Here is a 21,525-nt window from a genome sequence, read left to right as displayed (position 1 = left end):
TCCTCCCCGTCCCCACACCCCCAGGAGCCCTGTCCAGTGAGGCCCGGCTGCTGTCACCTCTGCCGATGCCTGTGGCCACCCCAAGGACCCGTGTTACTGAGTCACAACCACCCGCAATTCCACCAGCTACGATGCACCCCAGAGGGAAATGAAACCACACAGAAGGATGTCGGCTGGCACCACCCTCCCGCTCAGCGCCCCCACTCTACTGGCCCAGCGCAGACGGGCGGGAGTCCCCTGGGGTCACACAGGCCTGGCACCAGCAGGCTGTGTGGGCCCGGTCACTCCTCCACTCTGGGCTCTCTCCCTGCCACTCCGTCCGCCGCCACCCCACACCCCCAGCTCTGCCCTCTGCCCGGCAAGGGGATAGGTACGCCGAGCCCAGCGCACAACTTCCGTTGTTCTCTCTCTGCTTCCCTCGAACCCCAGTGGTGTCGAATAATGCGGGTTTCTGTTTGAAACAAAGCTGGGGAAAGCTCCCACACAAACAGAAACCCTGGTATCCGGAGACTCGGCAGAAGCTGACCATCTGCGGGACCGGCCGGCCCACCTCGCTCGTCTTCCATCGCCTGCAGCCCCGAGGAGCTTCCGCTGCCCCTTCTGTGCCGTCGTGGCTGCATTAGTGGCTTGAGACCCCGTGAGTTGTCCAGGCGGGTAACCTCTTCCGTGACGCCGTGAGCACCGATGGGGAAGCTGCGGAGTCATTTCCCGCTGTAGTAACATGTTGGGGTGCGTTAAGGCCACGCCCTCCGCCTGCTTTCAGCTTGAGTGCACACAGTCTGGGGAGAGCACAAGCTCACCTGCAGTGACGTCTGGAAGGAAGGACCACGGCCCCGGGCCCGAGGCTGCAGAGCCTTGACTGGCCGAGATGCCAGGTTCGAACAAGTGTTGGAGGTAGTCGAACGGGAGGGGTGTCTGTTCGGAGCACGGTGGTGCGGGGTAGCACTCGAGCTGCGCTGGCCGCAGGTTTTGAGGGGTCTTCTCTCAGCCCAGCTTTCCCGTTCGCCTTACTCGTTGTGGCGCCGGGTCCCTTGGAGCGTGAGGCTTCGGGAACACACCTGTGCTGTCAGGTGGGCAGCGGCCGGCCGACTGCCCTTGTCAAATGCCCTGCACTGACTGTGTGCGCCCTGGTGTTTATCCTATTCCCACTACCCAGGCCACCGGACGCCACCACCTTGGGAGTTCCAGGTCATTCTGCGAGGCCCCAAGCAGGGGAAACCTCCTTGGAGGACCCCCTCCCCCCGTGAGTCCTCCCTGACAGCGCTGACTGTCCCCAGCCACCTGCCCCTTTCGGTCTGTTCCCTCCTACCAGACAACGCTGACTTGACTGCGGGTTTCCCGAGTGCATCTGCGTCCCCCGTGTCCTGCTGAAGGCCCAGACGTGATCGAGTAGGCAGAGGTGAGTGGCTTTCAAATAAAAGTAGAAGTGAGAGGGCACGAGCTGGTGGACAGCTGGTGGACAGTGGGGGACACGGGGTTGTGGGAACTGGTTCACAGAAAACCTGGCTTTTCCGCAGCAGCTCATCTCTGCTCGATTGTACATCTTCTCTCCCTCCCTCTCTCCCTTTCTCTCTTAAGATCTTTTACTTGTTTATTTTTACAGAGAGGGGAAGGGAGGGAGGAAGAGAGGGAGAGAAACATCTGTGTGCAGCAGAAACATCGATCTATTGTCTTTCCCATATCCCTCCACGGCGAACCTGGCCTGCAACCCAGGTGTGTACCCTGGGAATCGAACCAGCAGCCTTTCGGTTCGTGAAGCAACACCCAAACCACTGAGCCACACCAGTCAGGGCCACATCTTTTCTCTTAAAACAAAGAAGCTGAGGGAGGGGCAGGCATTGCAGAAACTCAATAGCCACCCGGCGCGCCTGTGCTGTGCTGCCGGTGTGGACAGCAGCTGTCAAGGGTTCGAGACTTGTGCTGAGGGCTTCACAAGTCCTCGGGTTCGATGCTTACAGCCGCTCTCAGGGGGAGGCACTCGCTTTACAAACAAAGAAATCAAGGCTCAGAGAGGAAAACAACTCACCTGAAGTCTCAAAGAGAAATAGAAACCCGGGTGGGACTCTGGAGTTGGTGGTCTCACGATTCTGATTCACCTACAAAGGGAAGGGGTGGGAGTGGGCCCGGAATACAGTGGCCTGGACTCAACGTCCCCAGAAGGGCCTGTTTCACTAGGACAAATGTCGCGAAGCCCCCTGGACCTCGGACAGCCTGTGAGGGGACAAAGAGATGGGTGCCACTGCGTCAGGACAGCCCTACAGTGTGCAGTTCAGTTACTTCCTTCTCATGTACTTCTGAGGAGGAACAGGACGCTCGCCCCATGACCTAGGTGGGAAACTGAGGCAGAGCAGGGACGAGGACTGGCTCAGCGTCACACAGCAAGTCAGTGAAGGAACGAAGGCTCAAAAATAATTTCAATGGGACTTCCACCAAGATGGAGGCATAGGTGGATGTGCCGTGCCTTCTCACACAACCAAGTTTAGAGACAACTAAATATTAGCAACAGAAAACACAGCCAGAACACGGAAAATTGAACTTTTCGGAAGTCCGTTAACAACAAATTCTTCAGCCTGACCGGTAAGGGGGGAAACCAGCGGCTGGTGAAGCGGGGTTGCACAGGAGAACTTGGTCAGACGGACTCAGGTGAGAATCCAACGCGGTGCAGGGTTGGACCTAGTGAGCGACCGAGCGACCGCGGGGAAACAGCGAGGGAGCAGGGCTGCGGGTTGACTGTGGTCGCGCATTGATGCGCGGATAGACAAGCGAGGGAGTGGGCGATTGGACCGGAACCCAGCCGGTCCCCGCGGCAAGCAGCAGGGAAGGCACTGCCATTTCCCTGCTCTGACCCCACCTCCACATACAGTGTCAAAACCCAGCGACCCGGGAGTCCAAGTCGCCGCTTCTCACACTTAAAGGGCACAAACAGACCAAAAATGGCGCAAGAAGATCTCAAAGCCCCAGAGCCTATAGATCTAAGTGATGAATAAATAGCAAAACTCTCAAACGCACAGTTTAAAACACTAGTGATCAGGATCCTCACAGAACTGGTTGATTATACCCACAAATTAGACAAATATATGAAGGCGAAACTAATTGAAATGAATGGAATTGCACAGGACACCAATAGCAATGAAAAGGAAACTGGGACTCAAATCAATGGAGTGGACCAGAAGAAAGCAAATAATGGCCAAACAGAAAAGAGTCTAAGAAGCAAGAATTCAAAGAAATGAGGAGAGTCTTAGGAACCTCCAGGACATCTTTAAATGCTCCAACATCCGAATTATAGGGGTACCAGAAGGGGGAAAGGCACAGCCACCAGTGGAAAACTTATTTGAACAAATAATAAAGGAGAATTTCCCCAATCTCGCAAAGGAAATAGACTTCCAGGAAATCCAGGAAGCTCAGAGAGTCCCAAAGAAGTTGAACCCAAGAAGGAACACACCAAGGCACATCATAATTAAATTAGCCAAAATTAAAATGAAGGAGAGAATCCTAGAAGCAGCAAGAGATAAGGGGACAGTCACCTACAAAGAACTGCCCATCAGACTGTCAGCGGATTTCTCAAAAGAGACCTTACAGGCAAGAAGGGGCTGGAAAGAGGTATTCCAAGTCATGAAATCCAAAGACCTACAACCAAGATTGCTCTATCCAGCAAAGCTTTCATTTAGAATGGAAGGACAGATAAGGCGCTTCTCAGATAAGATCAAATTCAAGGAGTTCATCATCACCAAGCCCTTATTATATGAAATGTTAAAGGGACTTATCTAAGAAAAAGAAGTTAAAGAAACATGAACAGTGAAAGGACAACAAACTCACAGTTATTAACAACCACACCTAAAATGAAAGCAAACTAAAAGGACAGCTAGATCAGGAGTGGAAACATAGAAATGAAGATCTCAAGGAGGGTTAGCAACAGGGGAGTGGGAGGAGGAGAAGGGGGGAGAAGGTACAGAAAATAAGTAGCATAGACAGTAGATAGAAAATAGATGGGGGGGCAAGAATAGCGTGGGAAATATAGAATCTAAAGGACTTGAGACACATGGTCATAAACTAAAGGGAGGGTAATGGTGGGGATGGGGGGTAGGGTGGAGGGAAATGAAAGGGGGAATAGAGCAACTGTAACAGCATAATCAATAAAAAATAAAAAAAATAAAAAAAATGAAATAATAATAATTTCAATGAAGCTCCTAACCTAGGACTCTCAGACAATAGCCACGCGCACTGGACAAAGTTCAGGACTCGGGAGAAGGAGCTAAAGCAGGAGATTTTGAGGGGAGTCAAAATGCAGGTGAAATGATGGGCAAAGAGTGAGGCTCCGTTTTTACAGCGTGGCCAAAAGTCTGGAGAAAAGCCACCCCCATCTTTCTGGCCTGAAAAACCAGAGGCCAGAGCCCAGGGCAGACTGCTGGAGAGGGCGGGACGGGCAAAGCTCCGGGAGAGAGACAAGGGGGCGATCCCAACGCATCATTTAAAGATTCATCAAAGCTGAGGCTCTGGCCACCTGGACCAACAGGAAGAGAATTCAGAAAAGACTCAAGCAATAGACTTGTGAAATTCACTCTTAAGGCAGAGAGAACTTGGCAAGGGGAGCAACTCTGGTTCAGGGACCGTGGCTCTCCCAACAGCTGTCCCTTCCCAGGGCCATGTTTCTGTGGCCTTTGAGCTCCCAGGCCTCCGGGGACCTGTGGCTCCCACGGCAGCAGGGATCTTCCTCGCTGCACCTCCTTCCTGGCAGCGATGGGGCAGCCCTCCAATGCCTGATGGCCTCCATCTCCCCTTGTCTCATTCCCTCGCCCCACCTGTCTCCTCAAGTTGATCCTGCTCCTTCTCAAGCTCAGATTGGGTTCCCCCTGTTCTGTTTGAGCACCTTCCTTCTTTGTCATCGATTTTTACTTTGGGATAGAGAGAGACTTCTGGGGTCCATCTTGCCAGCTGACCCTATGGAGAGAGAAAAAACCAAGAAGTTCGGGATCTGCCAGAGGCTTCCACTGGGGAAAGATGTCCAGCCCCCCTCACTTCCTAGAGTGGGGTGAGTCCATCCAGGAGGTCTTTTCCCACCAACCTGACATTTAACTTTGAACTGAACGCCATGCCCAGCTCCCGTCCCTGTGCCCCTTGGTTGTGCCCCATCGACTTTTACCTCCTTCCCTCCGAGTCCCATCCCACTCTCCTCCTGCGTGTACTGCTCCAGGTCCAGGCTAGTCTTACCCCCCCCAACCCCGCATCTCTGTCACCACGAACTGCACAAATTTACTTCTGGAATACTTTATTCTGATCTCCCTACTCAGGTCTGCTCTGAGCTTAACTGTCCCTCTGTGGTTCTTATTAAGCCTCTATCTACAGCCTTGAGAAAGTGCCTTTTGGTCACTTTCTCTGTCCCTGCTCCCTTAGTGGAGTTAAATGTCCCCTTCATCCTCTCTGCACCCTGCCCCTTCCAAGATCTAACAGCGAACGCCCCGCTGGCAGCAATGGTCAGTGGTGGTTGTGGTCTCTACTGTACCTCGTTGTTTCATGTCTACACGTGCAAAATAGTGAGAAAGGAACCCACTGGAACATGAGAAACACGGACGCTGGGCTGAGGCCCTCTGCCCCACCACACAGCTCCCAGATGAAGTGGTGGGAGTACGTGTGTCTCCAGCTGCAGAAATGGTGAGCACACTTGCCCTTGTAAGTGGAGTCGTTGGATCCGGAACAGGTGAAGGAAGGTCGTTTATATTTGTCTGAGAACGAGGCACGTGTGTGTGTGATAGTCAAGGGCTCACCGTCCATAGTAAACACAAAATCAGGTGGGTTCTTGACCTGAGACATTCCCCCCAGGGTTTCTGTCCCTACTCCCCATTCTCCGTCTTCATCCCTTTGAGATGGCCACAAGTCTGAGAGATGGCTGTCGAAAAGCCCATCCCGTCACCTGTCCTGATGACCTCTTTTCCAGGATGGCCTGTTGCTGGGCCTCAGATCCCCAGGAGAGGAGAGGCCCAAGTCCAGCAGCCGGTTCAGTGGCTGCCAGAGTTCCCCGCGGCCCTGGGGGCCGAGGTGCGAGTCTCCTCTCAGCCCCACGGCATCCGGGGCAGGGGCCTGTGGGGCTCCCTGGAAGCTGGGCACGGATGCCCCCGTCACGTCACGCCTGCAGAGCCCATTTGTCTCCCAGATCACTGTGCCTTGGGAATGCTGTAGAATCCGAACTCATTAAACCAAAGGCGATAATACCAAATATTGTCTATGTATCACTTTTATTAGGTTCAATGGAAAAAGTTTTTGTAAATTTTTTGCCAAAGATTTTATTTTAAAGATTTTTAAAATTTATCTTTAAAGCGAGGGAGAGGGAGGGAAGAGAGGGAGAGAAGCATCAGTGTGATTGGTGGCCTCTTGTACTCCACCCCAATCAGGGGCCAGACCTGCAACCCGGGCGTGAGCCCTGACTTGGAATCCAACCGGTGACCTTGCACTTTGTGGGATGATTGCCTAACAAATGGAGCCGCCCCGGTCAGCACAGCCAAGAACTTTTAAAAACGTAGTTGCTTTGGTCTAGCGGTGCATTCTTACAAAATAAATACACATTTTCTAAAAATTTAAAAAGAGTTTATTTATGTATTTTTAGAGAGAGGAGAAGGGAGAAAGAAAGGGAGAGAAACATCAACGTGTGGTTGCCTCTCACGCGCCTGCAAATGGGGTCCTGGCCTGCAACCCCAGCATGTGCCCTGACTGGGAATCGAACCAGCGACCCTTTGGTTTGCATGCCCATGCTCAATCTATTGAACCGCACGAGCCAGGGCCAGCTTTTAAAATTGTTTAAACACTTAAAAGAGCCATCTTAGTGCCAACTGGTTTTTATTTTTGACTTAATCAAGGTAATGTAGGTGATTCATCTTTAAATTTTTAAAAATATTTATCACTAGTCTTGCAAATGTTTAGTCTTTAAGCTGCAGTACTTTTTTATTTTGAGAAAAAGAAAAACAGCATAAAAAGATATCTGTTTTGTACAGGAAAAGGCAATATCGGAAGGAGGAGACTTAAAAGCTAGAGGGGAAAAAAGAAATTTTAAAAGTACTTATTAAAAACAGAAAATGCCCTTTTGTGGAGAATTGTTCCTTTTTTTAGTTTTTAACAACAAAAAAAAAAGAGTTCTGCTCTTCTATGTTTTAAGGAAATGGGGGTTGAGTTCACTGAAACATCCTGAATTGGGCAGGAACTAGCTTTTCCGTGAGCCAGGGCGAGTCCGGGGCAGGTCAGCAGTAGGAATGGCCACCATGTGCCCGGCGACCATGTGCACGTCTCCTCTCTGCACGAGGTGGTCTGACCCTCGGGCAGCAAAGTCACGGTCTGAGTCCGAGCCTCCCTCTGCTCTCGGCTGGCAGAGCACGCCGCCTAGAAGTGGCGGCTCTGGTGGCCGTGGTTAAAAAAGTGAACCGGTCAGTTTTGTGCTTATCTTTGAGGCTGGCTTAAGTAAAAATGGTATTTTAAAACACTTTCAAAATGAAGGATTTCTTAAAATTAGAAACTAGAAGAAGAAAAAAAAACGAAATGAAAGAGAAGAATAAGAAGAAGAGAAAGAGCAGCCGTCTTGGCAAACAGGGCCAAGACGGAGGAGCGGCTGCAGGGAGCGGCGCCCAGGCCCGGGGGCTGGCAGTTGCGCTCTCCCTCCTTGAACTTCACCTGCAGCGCCTGCAGCTGGGCCTCCACTTTCTGCCACTTGTGCTCTGAGTCCCACTTGCCCTGCAGCAGGACCTTCACCTCCTTGGCCAGCTCCCCTCGCTCATGCTCCAGGGTCTGCTTGGCCTTTTCAAGGTTGGCTTTTACCTGGTGGGGAGGAAGCAAAGGAGTGAAGAGGGGCATCCGGGCCCTTCCATGAAGCTGCTCTTTCCAGTGTCCCAGGAAGGACGGCAGCGTTCAGATCCTGACACCGCCACCTCTGCAGCAAAAGGGATGTTGGGCAAATTTGGGAGGTGGCTTGCTAGCAAGTGTCCTGGTCTCAGAAGGCTCCCACCTGATCTGTCCCCACCACTCTACTGAATAATGACACCCAGTAGGTGTCCTTCTCTCTGAGGGCCTCAGAGTGAATGGGAACGTGCCTGGATGTCTGGCCACGGAACTCACTGGCTATAACCTCACACTGCAGAAGGCTGCCTGGAACACAGGGACCGCCTCCACATGTGCCTCATATGTGACAGGCAAGGGGACACTCAGGGCATAGGCGTCTGGGAGGGACCCCTCCTCTCCAGGCCCCAATTCTCAGCAGCAGGAGGTGGTGGTGACACACAGTGTCCTTTACTCCAGGGAGCCCTGCCACTTAGTGAAGCCCTGAGGGGACTTCTGTCACAGAGAGCCACCCCCACTCGTCCACGGCATTCCCCTGGTTTATTTCCAGTGCTGCCCAAGGCTGTCCCATGGGAGGCCTTGAGCTGCCTCTGCCAGCCAGAGGGCAGTGACCCTGAGTGCCCCTGGGCCCGGCCACCTCCTGCAGCTGAATCATCTCGGCTGCCATGCTCTTCAGCTTCTTCTCGTTCTCCTTGGCCTGCGCCAGGATCTCCTCGCGGAAGGTGCGCCTGTCCTCCAGCTCTCGAAAGTAGTTCTTCTCCCAGACCTGGGCGTGGGGAGGAGATGCTTGACGCCCCCATTCCAGTGGCCGCCCACCTGCCCCTGCCCCAGCATGTGCCCTCCCACTGCCTCCAGGCCCCTCGGGTCCATCTCTAGCTTCTTCCGAGCAGCCACAGCCATGGATCACTGCTTCCAGCTCAATGTCCTGCCACCCAAGGGAACCCGAGTCAGGAGCAGAGGGACAAGAGGTGCCTGAGGTCCCTGCCTCAGTGTCTGTTCACCTGCTAGTCCCCTTTACTGTCCCTGTGGGCCCCTGCTGGTACTCACCCTCTTGTCCACACTGTCCAGGGAGCTCATGAGGCCCTCCCTCTGAATGTGGAGCTGCTTGTTGAGCCGCTCTACCTCCTGCTGATTCTGAGTGAGTTTCTTCAATTCGCTCTCCAGCTCCCAGGCCAGCTGCCTCAACTCTTCAGCCAACTGTGCCTTTGCCCCGTCATCCAAGTGCTTTGCCTCTCGGGCAAGTGTGATCACATCTGCCACAAATGAGTGAGCTGCATCGACTCTCACAGACTTCCTGGATTCCGTGTCCATTGCCAGAAAGGTGCCTCTAAAAGCTGCCTGCAGTTCCTTGTGGCTTTCGTCAGAGGTGTTTCCAGTGGCCAGGAACACCCTGGCCTTGGCTACTAAGCTAGGGTTGTCTTTGGCCTGGTTATAGGCTTCCACATTCTTCACAACGTTTTGCAGGGATTTAAAGCAAGATTGTGCTAAGGACTCCAGTTCGAATCTTCTCTGATCTCCATTCTCCTTGACCATGTACCACTCCTTGATGCCAGTTGGCACTAGCCTTCTGACTTTGTCCTTTGCGGACTGGTTCTCTACAACCTCTGCGATGCTGGTGAACAGCCTGGTCACAGCTGCTGCTGCCCCCAGTCCTGCCCCAGTTGCTGCAAGCACCAGACTGGCCCCAGCTGCCACAGGTGCCAGGGACAGGCCAGCGATGGTCAGAATGCCAGACACGGCGCCGGCGGAACTGGACACCACGTTGGAGATGGCACAGTGCCTGTGCACCTTGTCCACCTTGTCAGCCAGCGCGTGGAGCTGCGCTATGCACTCCTCCAGCTCCTGTCTCACCTGAGGAAACTCCTTCAGAACCACCTCCCTACACTGGTGGTCTGTGTCCTCTGTGGCCATGAATCTTTTCAGCTGGGGCATCTGCCTTATCCCTGTAATAATAAAGGTCAAGTGATTAAGAAAGGCAGTTTTCTTACCTGCGAAATGGGCAAGATCCATCTTGCAGAATTCCAAAGTTTTGACTCTAAATCAAATGGCAAAGAATTTTACAAATGTAAAGACTTTTCTCATTCAGTGTTAAACACATACTTCGTCCCTTGTACGTGCTTCACAGCACTGGTTCGGTCAGGGATAAATAAGGACAAGTCCGCCTCGGTTGCTAGGAAGTGGTCAGTATTTGATGAAGACGGCTTCTTGCTCAAGGGCAGGCCAACCCATCACCACCCTGGTGTGTGTGGATTGGAATCTCTGAGAGTAGACAAGGAAGAGTGGGGTTGTAGCAAATAAAACCCTCATACGGGAAATCTTAGAGCACCGATTTTCACTGGTGTGCTGCATGAATTTTTAAAACATTCCACACCTGACTCTTGAGTAAGGCACACACACTTCTTTTCCCATACATTGTGAAAAAAAACCCACAAAACAACAGCAACAGCAGCAATAAACATAACAATAATCACCTGATGCGGATGGATTAACACTATACCTATATCTTTGGTTAGACTGACAAAAAATATAACATTTTTTGGCATGCCACAGACTTTCAGTAGTTCGTGTATGGGTGCCATGAGATGAAAAAGGCTGGAAATTGCATTCAGAGTGTGGTGCAGACGGAACCCAACTGCAGAGAGGCCTGCCCTTCGCCTTAGACACTGGGACGTGCTCTCTGGGTCCCTCCAGTGTCCTGACTGGTGGGAGCTCTTGTTTGCCTGGCACGTGGCCACGGGTCAGCCTGACAAGGCGACGTATTATGGGGGATTTGTGTTATGTGGTGTCACTTCTGGCCTGTGAAAGAACTAGAAAGTAAAGGCATGGACTTTTTATTTTGAATGAAAAAATTAATTTTTGATGTTTCTAAATGTTTTAATATTTATACTTTTTAATAAAATATTCTTTTAATTTTTAAAAAGATTTTATTTATTTATCTTTAGAGGAGAAGGGAAGGAGAGATAGAGAGAAATGGCAATGTATGGTTGCCTCTTGTGCATCCCCTGCTGGGACCTGGCCTGTAACCCAGGCATGTGCCCTGACTGGGAATCGAACCACAATCCTTTGGTTCACAGGCCCGTGTTCAATCCATTGAGCTACACCAGCCAGGACTCTTTTAAATTTTATTTGTTAATTTTTAGAGAGAGAGGAAGGGAGAGAAAGAAATGTGGATTTGTTGTTTCACTTATTTATGCATGCATTCATTGATTCTTTTCTTCCTTTTTTTTTTTTCACTGGTTGATCCTTGCATGCGATGCGTCCTGGCTGGGGAGGGAACACACCTTGGCATAACCCAGCCAGAGCAAATGAAAATGGTTTTAAAAGAAAAATACAAACAAAATCTGATTCTACAAAGATCAACTTCAGTTCCTAGAAGATGGAGACCAGATTACCTTTTAGAACCCCTGAGTAAAATATTCAAGGAAAGATAAAAAGACTGCAAGAAAACTTACAAATAGCACAAAAAAAAAACAAATAAAAAACAAAAACCTAGCCCAGTTGCCTCTTGCACGACCCCAACAGGGGACCTGGCCTGCAACCACGCATGTGCCCTGACCAGGAATCAAACCAGTGACCTTTCCATTGGCGTTACAATGCCTAAGCAACTGAGCAACACTAGTCAGGGCTGAAAAATGGCTTTAAAAATTGGGTTTTAAACACTATCCAGAGTTAACTCTACTATATTTCTTTACTACTTTAGACTTATTTCACCAATGTCAAATAAAAGGTACTTTTTTTTACTTTTTGACCTTTATTTGACTTTTCCTAGTGCTAACGTATTAAACCTACCAAGTCACTAGTAACATTTTTTTTTGCTAATGAACCTCAAGGGTATAAACACTACAAATGATACAATTCAGATAAATGTATTGAGTATAATATTTGACTAAAGGGAACTGCCATTTTCATGGTTATACATGGGTAAACCATGAAAATATTTATGGTTTATAAACCATAGGTAAAATATTTATCTACATCTGTGTCTATAAAGACAAAATAGCATAGTGAGGGGTGTCATTTAATGAAATTAGAGAAGCTACTGAAACCCATTGCTGGTTTTGTCTAAAGTGGGTGTTCATATGCTTTCAAGTTTCAGCCTAGAGTTTTCTATGAAGTCAGCACTCAAAAAGCATCTGTGGCTCATTTGGGAAGAGGAAGCTGTCTTCATCTGCACCATCTCTCTCTCTACTTGCCTTTGTGTCCTAAATTCAGACGGGCAAAAAAATTGAGAATTTTCTTCTTTGAAAGATGCTCTTTACAAAATCATGACATGTGCCCCAGACTGGGAAAACGTGTTTGGAAAACAGACATCTGATGGATGACTGGCATCCAAAATTTTGAGACTATCATAATTCAATCAGAGGGTGTACAGCCCAATTTTTTTTAAGGGAAAAACAATTTGAACAATTTGCCCAAGGTTTCTGGATGGTAAACAAACACATGAAAAAAATATATACATCTCTAGTCATCAGGGAAATGCCAATTAAAGCTACGGTGAGACAACCCGACAAACCAACCAGAAGGGCAAAAAAAGGTAAAACTCTCAATGTCAAGTGTCAATGAGGATGCAGAGCAACTGGACTTATCATCTGTTGCTGGAATGTAAAATGTTTCAACCACTTCGGACACCAGTTTGGTCGTCATAAAGTCAATCGTGTATTTACTGTGTGACCTATCGATCCCACTGGCAGGGATTTGCCCAAGAGTAATGAAAAGGCGAACAAAGACCTGCAGGCTAGTTTTTATAGCAGCCATCTGCATAGTTATTAAAAACCAGATAGCCAAATGTTCATGAACTTGGCCTCTGGACAGGATGACTGCACTTGGTCCCTCTCCCTTGACCCCACAGTGCACCCTACAGCCTTCACCACCATCCTATCACATGACCTGCTGTTCCCACTGAAGACAGAGGTGACAAATCAGCGCCTCTAAGACATATAAGCCCAGACCCCAGAGCTGGGCAGAGACAGAGTCAGGATTCAACCAGCCCGGCCCAGCTCCGTCCAGCCTCTCCGCCTCCTGGGCCAGCAGGCCCTGCCGTGTGTGTCCACATCCTCACTGAGGGAGGGACAGCCCTCTGGCCAAGTCCCCAGGGACTCCACAGGTACCAGGATGTAGAAGGCTTGTCCCCAAGCAAGTCCTGCTTGCCTCTGGTCTCCAGGAGGAAGACTCTTAATTCCCGTCTTTTCCCAACTATCTTTTTAAAAGTTCGTGTTAACTGAGCACCTACTATGTATCAGTCCTTAGGGTAAACAAATTAAATACATCATCTTATTTTCCTCACCAAAATATTGAACAGATGAGTAAGACAGAGAGTGGTTAGGTAACTGTCTTCCTGGGGGTCCATCTCTTCTCAGTCTGAGGCCATTCACTGCCAAGGAATGACATGAAGGAAGTCTTCCTTATAGGTTGTTGAGAGGATATTCAACCCCAACCACAGGATCCTGCCTGGAGGAGGTGTGCCTGGCAGAAGCAGCTAGATCAGGGGGGGATCTGGGTGACAACAGGGGCGTCTCCCAGCGGTTACCTGGGCACACGGGCCTCGGCCACAGATTTCTTCCAGGAGCTGTCTTTTGGGATGATGAGGACTTTTGAAGACCACGCTCTACTCTTAATAGACCAAAATGATCACTATGTGCATCTGTCAGTGACGCCTCTCCTTTCGAAACAGTCTCGCACCCTACGCCCACGTCTCTCTCTTGGTAAATTTCCTGGTGCTGTTGCTTCCCGAAGACTGCACCCTCCTTAATTCTGAAAGAGCCTCGTCTGCTAAGGCAGTGGTCCAAAACCTTTTCGGCACCAGCGACCTGTTTTCATGGAAGACAATTTTTCCGTGGACCTGGGGGTGGGGTGGCGGACGTCGGATGGTTTCAGGATGATTCAAGTGCATTACATTTATTGTGCACTTTATTTCTATTATTATTACATTGTAATATATAAGGAGGTAAGTGCGTCACTCACCACATGCTGTGGTTAGCACGCAGGCTACCCAAACTTCTGCAGTGTGGGAAACTAGTGCAGACAGAAGCGGTGAATGAATGATGAGCCACCCACAGACTAAAATAAGTGTTGGATTCTGACTTAAAGCCTGACACCAGGTGCGGCTGTACAGCTGAAGTATGTCAACTCACTGGCCACTGTAAAGCCTGCCGCCAGGTGCAGCATAACTGTCACTTGCCCAACTCACTGATAGGGTTTTAATATGCATCTAAACGCAATTGGTTTATTACGGTCTCTGCACAGTCCAACCTCTCTGCTGATGATAACCTGTATTTGCGGCCGCACCCCAGCACTGGCATCCCCGCCTCAGCTCCACCTTGGTCATCAGGCATTAGATTCTCGTGAGGAGCGTGCAGCTTAGGTCCCTCGCACGTGCAGCTCACAGTAGGGCTTGTGCTGCTATGAGACTGTCATGCCACCGTTGATCTGGCAGGAGGCAGAGCTCAGACGGTGATGGGAGTCATTCGGAGTGGCTGTAAGTACTGATAAATCTACACTCCCTCACCCACCACTCACCTCCTGCTGAGACTGGGGACCCCTGCCGCAGGGGCCTGGTGTCCTGTCACCCTGGCCCCATCCCCGAGCCCTGCTGTCCGAAACCAAACCGTCCTGAGGGTGCCCAGTCCCCTCAGTTATACTCCCCCAGATGCTGAGTCTTACTTTCTTTATAACTCTTGATGAAAATAGTGTAAAAACTGTCTTCTTGCATAAAACTTTGCCAGCATTTAGACTGTTTCCCTTAATATAATCCTAGAAGTTGAATGACTGGGTCAGAGCGTATCAACATATAAACATTCTTTTGTACCTTGAGCCACATGTTTCTGCAAATGGTACCAATTTACATTTATTCTCATAGGATATGAGGGTGTCTGTGAATCGGATCTTTCCAGAGAGGATTTCTCTCGGTTCTGTGACTATCTTGCTTTAGGAGATGAGGGAAGCAAGCAAAGTTCGATTAAGTTTAGGCATTTTTTTAAGAAGGGCAAACAGCATTTATCAACCCCTCCTGACACCTGCCTGACTCAAAAGCAAAGGGACTCATAGGCAGAATAACAGCTAATGAGAAGGGAGACTAACAATGTGTGCGGTCTTTGCTCTGCCCCCACAATGCTGTAACCTCACGTATAATAACTCACATTCTTCCCGACGCCCTTCGAGGTGTGCAGTGTGTACCGACTGCATCTGCAGACACGGGGCCTGTCTACTCCCTGCGGCCCCTCCTGTCCCTGCCCCTCTGTCCCCCCCCCCCCCCGGCAAGGCCAAGCTCAGTCCCCAGGTGAGTCCCATCAGTAGGACTTAGAGCAACCAGTTTCCCTGGCAGTTGAGAAATTCCATTTGTTTTTCCTGTCCATCTCAATGAAAAGCTCTTTCTGGCAGAAAACAGATAAAACTGGGACTCAGATTTCACACACACGACCCCACTGCTTTAATGTACTCTTGACAGTTCCGTCACATTTCTGGGGCTTCCATTTATCTCCCTGTCTCCTTCCTGTAGCCAAGATATTTTTATATGAGGAGGAAGAGGAACAGCGGAACACAAAAAACAACACGGGTCCCCCTGTTAAAATGTGATGACAATGGCCAGGCCTTGAGCAGGACACTCCGAAGCCTCCTGTCCCCCGGAGTGGCCAGTCCAGGTCTGGGGCTCCTGCCCGGGTCCCTCCAGCCCCCTGCTGTAATGGGGTGCAGAGTGGGGTCTCCCAAAATAGCAGAGCATATTTCCCGCAGCCCTGAACTCTAGCTCAGACTGGAGATAGCAGCTGAAAGAAGGTGAAAAAAACACGGGGGGGGGGGGATGGCAAAAATGGCACATCATGGGAGGGGCCAGATATAAGGTCACACAGGAAGTTCCTGGCCCAGTATTTAAAGGAGGGCGTGCTGAAAGAGAGGAAGAGGAAGGCACGGGGTCTGACAGGGTGTGGAGGGGAGTTGGCTACAATGCCTGGCATGTGAGGGGGAAGCCACACGGTTTGGAGTAAGAGCAGTCCACGGGGTCTGCATTAACACGGAGAGGACTGCAGCAGACCAGATGGAGCTGGGCGGGGACCTGTGAAACCAAGCACCGGTTCGCGAGGGGTGCTCGGAGCTGAACTGTGACCCAGAATGCTGTGCTGCAGACTCCTGCTGTTCTGGACAATGCTACCTCTGACTGGTGTGTTCTGAACCTGGTCTGGTTTGGCAAAGGAAGGCAGGGTTATGTGTTGTAAGGTGTTTTCAAGGGAGTGGGACTTAAGGGCAGAAATCTGCCGTCATTCAAAACCTGCATCAACTTTAAATAAATAAGCCCTTCTCTTGCTCTGGGAGTCATGCTTCCTGGAGGCGGGCAATCAAACCCAGAGCTGTCCCAGAACAGCATCGGGTGTGCTGCACCACCGCTGTGGCTCACTAATGTCGCCAGGACTGCGCTCACTGCCTGAGAGGCCCCCGTGAGGCACAGCAGTGAATTGCGTTCCTTTTGGCCGCTGTCGTAACCTATCCATTATGTCCTGCGTGAGGAAGAAGAGGAAGATGGAGACAAAGAAGAGGAGGAGGAAAGGAAGAAGCAACAACAAAAGTTCTAAAAAAATCAACCAGTAACTCACACAGTCGATCCCAAAGCGATCTTCATTTAAAGCAGAAGGAATAAACTGTAAATGTGGGGGAAGAAATGTTCAAATTAATCCTGAGCTGCGGAAACATTCCTAATCGAGACACAAATCCCAGATGCCACAAAAGGACAGTTTGATTGATGGGACCTCTAAACATTTAACACTGCAGCGGCTGCCACAACCCAGTCAGACCCACGGGCCACTGTGTGCGACATGTACATACATCGAAGGTGACTGACCCCCACCCGCAGGAGCCTGCAGGTCAATGTGAAATGACTGATGCCAAAATTTTATCACGGGTGACAGTGTCGTCCCTCAGCAAAAAAGGTTGCAGGCTCGATCCCTGGTCTAGGCGCATACAGGAGGCAACTGATCTATGCTTCTCTCTCACATCGAGTGAATGGTTTTACCTTGTCTCCCCAACCAGAAAACACAGACCTTCAAGGGCCATAAACCCCAGGTGTCGGGGGGAGAGGGAATGTTAAGGCAGATGGGGAAGTAATGCTGGAACAAGGGGCAACTGTAGCAGGTGTGGAACGAGGTCCAGAACCTGGAGGGTCCAGGGATACAGGACGTCCCCCACGAGCTTGGCTGGGGCATGGGAATGTGGAGCCCGCTGTTGAGCCACTTTGCATAGCAGTACCAGGAGGTTGGCTTCACTGCAATGCTGATACTTTGTGTAGGCCAGGGGGCGGGCCTCACTTTGACCTGTGATGTAGCTGGAATGCGGTTGTCCAGGTTACAGCACCTGCGTGAGAACCGCAGACAGCTTACTCTGCACCACCCAGACCACGCCTGCCAGGCTAACAATGGCAGCCGGAAAAGGCGGAAAATATGGGGGTGTGGTGGATGTAGCCGATTGTGGGAGGAGTCGGAAATGGGGTTATGGAGGAGGGTCCAGGCCGGGTTTAAACTAAAAGGCAAACAGTCATGTGCAGCAGGACAATGCGAGACCCTGTGGGACCATGTGGTTCAACAGGGAGTGGAAGGACCCTCGCTGGACAGCCATGAGGTAGAGCCACTGGGTGTTGGATTAAGAACCGGAGATCCTAGCAACATGCCTGCTGGTGCTGGGAACCTCAGGACACCCGCCCAGCTGAACACAGACAACTGGGAGTGAGCCCCGGACTTCCGTTTTTTGTTTTTCCTTTTTTCTTTCCGAAAGTTGGTACCTCTGACTGGCATGCTCTGAGACAGGCCTGACTGGGGAAAAGGCAGGGGGTGCATGGAGAGGCTGGACTGTGTGTGTCTGTGGGCGTTCAAAGGGAGTGAGACTGAGCAGCAAATTCCACCATTACTCTAAACCTATACAACTTTTCATTAAATAAGTGCTTTCCTTTTTACCAAACTCTGGCATTGGAAGCCACAGTTTTATCGGCGGCAAACATTAGAGCCCAGAGTGACAGAACCCACAGGGTTCTGCTGCAAAGGGAGTGAGCTTAGCAAGAAGCTGAGTGACTCCCCTTTCAGCGCCGCCTCCCCAGACTCCCAGGAGAAGCAGCATCTCTGTGCTCCCCCTTGAAATACCCCCCCAATTCCCACATTTACCCTATATAAACTTTGCTTCTGAAAGCTCAAGGGAAGGTGGATGGTAGGGTTTTTACCTGCCAACTTCTCAGATTGCTGGCACCTGATATCAGTAAAAGCACAATTTTAACCCTGGCCTTGCCTCTGCTCTCTGGCTGAGCAGTGACACCAGAGCAGGAGTCTGGACTTGGTTGCCCTCTGGTTTCAAACTGAGGGCCAGCCAAGGGTGGGGAGCCAAGCCCGGCCATCTTCCTGCTCGGTCTCCATCCTGGCACCCGGGCAAGTCACACACACATCCCCCACCCCCGCCCCATCAGGGCCCCAGTGTCCCCACAGGGCCCAGCACTGCCCTGACAGGGTGGGAGAAATGACCTCTCAGATTCCCGAAATCTAACACTGAAATAGAGAACAAGGGGACAGTGACCAGAGCGGAGAAGGAAGGGAACTTAAGGGGAAAAAGGGGGAGGGATTTGGAGGAACAAATAGGAAGGACACAGGATGAGAACTAAGGGGGGTGGAAATGGGAGGGAGGTGGGGAGCAAGGGGCGGGGGAGGCTGGGATGGGAGAAATAGACAAAAAAAACTGTACTTGAAAAATAACTAAATAAAATTAATTAAAATTAAAAAAAAAAAAAAAAGATTCCCGAAATCTCAAAAGAAATCCTTGGCCCCCATCAGCCTCGGCATCAGGCCTGGCCTGAGGCAGCGGCAGCCAGGCCACCAGGACACCTCCTGCCCTCCTCCACCTCTGCTTTGAGTAACGCACCCCAACATCCATCTTCTTTCTAGGGTCCCTGGCCCATGTCTCAGGTAGCCCAGGTCCTGAGCTGCGCTGGGGGGAGTTTTGTGAACCCATCGGAGGTATTTCCCCCTCCTGCTCCACCGTTCGGGGCCACAGGGGAGGAAGGAAGCCGTCGGACACACCTGGGCGCAGACCCTGGCTCTGGCACCGCTAAGTGTGCCCTGGGCTGTTTCCCTAACCTCCCGGAGCTCCGGTTTCCCCTCATCTCTAGAAGAGTGACAAGAGTCCCTGTCTCAGGGGGTTGTGAGAACAGGTGGGTGGGGGCTCCTACCCTCCCCAGCTTACCAAGGAGCCCTCCTCTGGCTGAGCTGGAACGAGATCCAGGTGCTCTTAGCCGTGCAGATCCACTGGCCATCTGTTCCTGGGCACAAAACCAACTTCTGAATCCCAAGGTCCTGGGAAGCAAAAGTGAAACAAAAGCCACAATTCTGAGAAGCTCATGACCGAACATATCACCCATTGGCTCCGCCCTACACTGGTCCCAGCCCAGGGCCTTCCTGGCCCAGCCCGCCCTGCCTCCAGCTTCAGGGAGGAAGACCTGCCCCTGACGGACTGTGGGATCCTGAGCATATTCCCCCTCCTCCCCGTGGGCTGGTTCCCAGACCCCTGCCCTCGCGTCCTCCCTCACGTTCCCCAAAAGCACCATCATAATCCAGTCCCTGTCTCCGCTTTTTCCCCTGAGTGGTGACAGGCAGCTGGAGCCCCAGACTGGTTTATCTTAGATTCAGTTTGAATCTAGAAGGCATATCCTCATCATGGCGCTGGGATAAGTCACTCCCTGCTCAGGGCCTCGTTTCCCCACAAGACCCAGCACTGAGCTGACAGGGTGGGAGAAACAACCTCTCAGACTCCTGAAATCTCAGAAGAAACCCTTGGCCCCATCAGCCGCAGCAGGCGCCCCAGGGAAACCGTGGAATGAGAAAACTGAAGCGGCCGGCCAAACATAGCACCCGAGCAGTGTACAGCCAGGTGCAGACGGTCACCAGGCAGAAGGCCCCCAGTGCCTGGCAGGGACCAAACCTGGGGGGCCAAAGGACCGCATCTCCAGGGTAACCTCTCCTCCCCTGGCCTCTTCTTCCCTGGAGAGAATATCCAGATTTCAGTTTATTTCATTTTCAGGCCCAGAAAAGCAGCCAGACCAGGTGAGCGATGGCCAGAACCAACTGCAGTGAGTAATCACGGGAGACCATGACGCTGAAAGTCACACCTGGAGAACTGGCGATTGTGCTACTGAAACCCTCCCGAGGCCTCCCCGAGGATTTCCACCCGCAAAGGAGAGATAAAACCTCGACCCAAGGGCCCAGTGCCTGCCATCCCTTTCCTTTCTTCTCCTCTCAGCTCTTGTCTCCTGAACACTAAGGCAACAGGCCTCTGGCAGCTTGACTCAGGCTTTACCCTGAACCTGTCCCTAAAGCCCCCTTTTCTCTGACTTCCCAGTGGCTTAAGGCCACCCAGCCTCGGCTCTCTTGTTGATCTTCTATGCTAAGCCCTTCCTTGTTTCATGTGTGTCCTCATAGTCCCTTGGACTCCTGTTGTGACATCTTTCCTACATGAAGTCCAGAACCCACACGCTACAGTGGGGCCTGGGCAGACCCACCCAGGGCCCAGTCCCTGTCTCCTAACACCATGACTTGTCAACATTCATCAGGAAGGAAACACCAGGTGTCAGCTGGACACTGGTGATGATAAGGATTTCAGTCTCTTCCCTCCAAGTTCACGGATTCTTGAATCCTACCTAGGGGCCCAGGGCTAGGAATCCTGGGCTGGAGATGATAGAAAGTCCCTGAGGAAGGGCGTCCAGCTCAAGCTGGCCAGGGTGGACCCAGCCTGCAGAATCTGACCAGTGTCCCTGAGCCACCCGGCAGTGCGGGGATCTTCTGGGGCAGCCAGCACTGAACCTGGGCCAGCAGGGTGGCAACCTGCCTCTCCAGGTTGTACTTGGCCTCCTCCTCGCACTCCTCCAGCTGCTCCTTCAGGGAATTCTTCTCCTCTTCCACCTGCTGCAGCTTGGTGCTCAGGCCCTGCTTCTGCTGGTCCCGCTGCCGCAGCAGCTCCTAGGGATGAGGGACCACAGCACAAAGTCAGGGGGCCTCTTGACCTGAGACCTCCCCCCAGGGTTTCTGTCCCTATTCCCCATTCTTCTTCCTCATCCCTTGGCCTGACTGATTGGTCCAAAGATCCAGTCACCTGACCCACGCTATTCTCTCTGCTGAGAACTTGAAACTTGACTCAGAAACACTAGGGTCTAGGTGTTTGGACCTAAGACACCTGAAGGCAGGGACCCCAGAACACCGACACAAGCTCCTGACATTGGCTCTGCCCGGGCCTGTCCCTCCTGAAGTGTAGGTTCTGGGCTCCTTGTCATCCTCTGAACCCTAGCTCCCTTCCCACAGACACTCCTTTGTGTTTGTTGGCCAGACTCAGTCTCTGGTGCTTATAACCAAAGGGACCCAACTGACACAGTCCTACAGTGGAGTTGCCTCGAATGCACATTTAGCCAAGTGCATTTCCACTGTGAGGCTTCAGGGGCAGGGTTGAGGGACTGCTGAGTGGCTCGCTTACCCAGTGCCTGAAATGCTCCAGCAAATGCCCAGGTGCATCTGTGCAAACGTGAGAGCGGACCAAGAACTGATGGAGAATGACAGAGAAGGGAAGCACCTTGCTCAGGGCCTGGCCAGTGGGCGGGCTCCAGGAACAAATGGAAGAATCGACTGAAGGTCTCAATAACGTTGGCTCACAGGGAGTTCGAGGGACTGAGAAAAGGCTCCCATGGGGCAGTACATCCAAAAGGAC

General features: G+C 51.4%; 1 protein-coding gene across 2 annotated transcripts; it reads right to left on the bottom strand.

Moving 5' to 3' along the window:
• Positions 1 to 6,224: 6,224 nt before the first annotated feature.
• Positions 6,225 to 20,613, bottom strand: LOC119060295 (apolipoprotein L2-like). Of its 2 annotated transcripts, none has more exons than XM_053662233.1 (5): positions 19,018 to 19,101; positions 16,398 to 16,442; positions 8,863 to 9,758; positions 8,453 to 8,581; positions 6,225 to 7,797 (listed from the first exon to the last, which is right to left on the bottom strand). In XM_053662233.1, exons 3-5 carry the CDS (start codon positions 9,745 to 9,747, stop codon positions 7,492 to 7,494), a joined length of 1,320 nt encoding a protein of 439 aa, XP_053518208.1. In that variant the 5' UTR covers positions 9,748 to 9,758; positions 16,398 to 16,442; positions 19,018 to 19,101; the 3' UTR covers positions 6,225 to 7,491. The 2 variants fall into 2 exon arrangements, with proteins under 2 accessions (XP_053518208.1, XP_037016256.2); XM_037160361.2 differs by lacking the exon at positions 16,398 to 16,442 and adding an exon at positions 20,468 to 20,613 and having other exon boundaries at positions 6,226 to 7,797; positions 19,018 to 19,127.
• Between the last annotated feature and the right edge of the window lie 912 nt (positions 20,614 to 21,525).

Source organism: Artibeus jamaicensis, unplaced genomic scaffold (assembly GCF_021234435.1).
Source record: "Artibeus jamaicensis isolate MK-2021 breed Jamaican fruit bat unplaced genomic scaffold, CSHL_Jam_final contig_233, whole genome shotgun sequence".
Taxonomy (NCBI): domain Eukaryota; kingdom Metazoa; phylum Chordata; class Mammalia; order Chiroptera; family Phyllostomidae; genus Artibeus; species Artibeus jamaicensis.
Note: the sequence above shows the minus strand (reverse complement) of the source record. Positions and strands in the feature narration are given on the sequence as shown.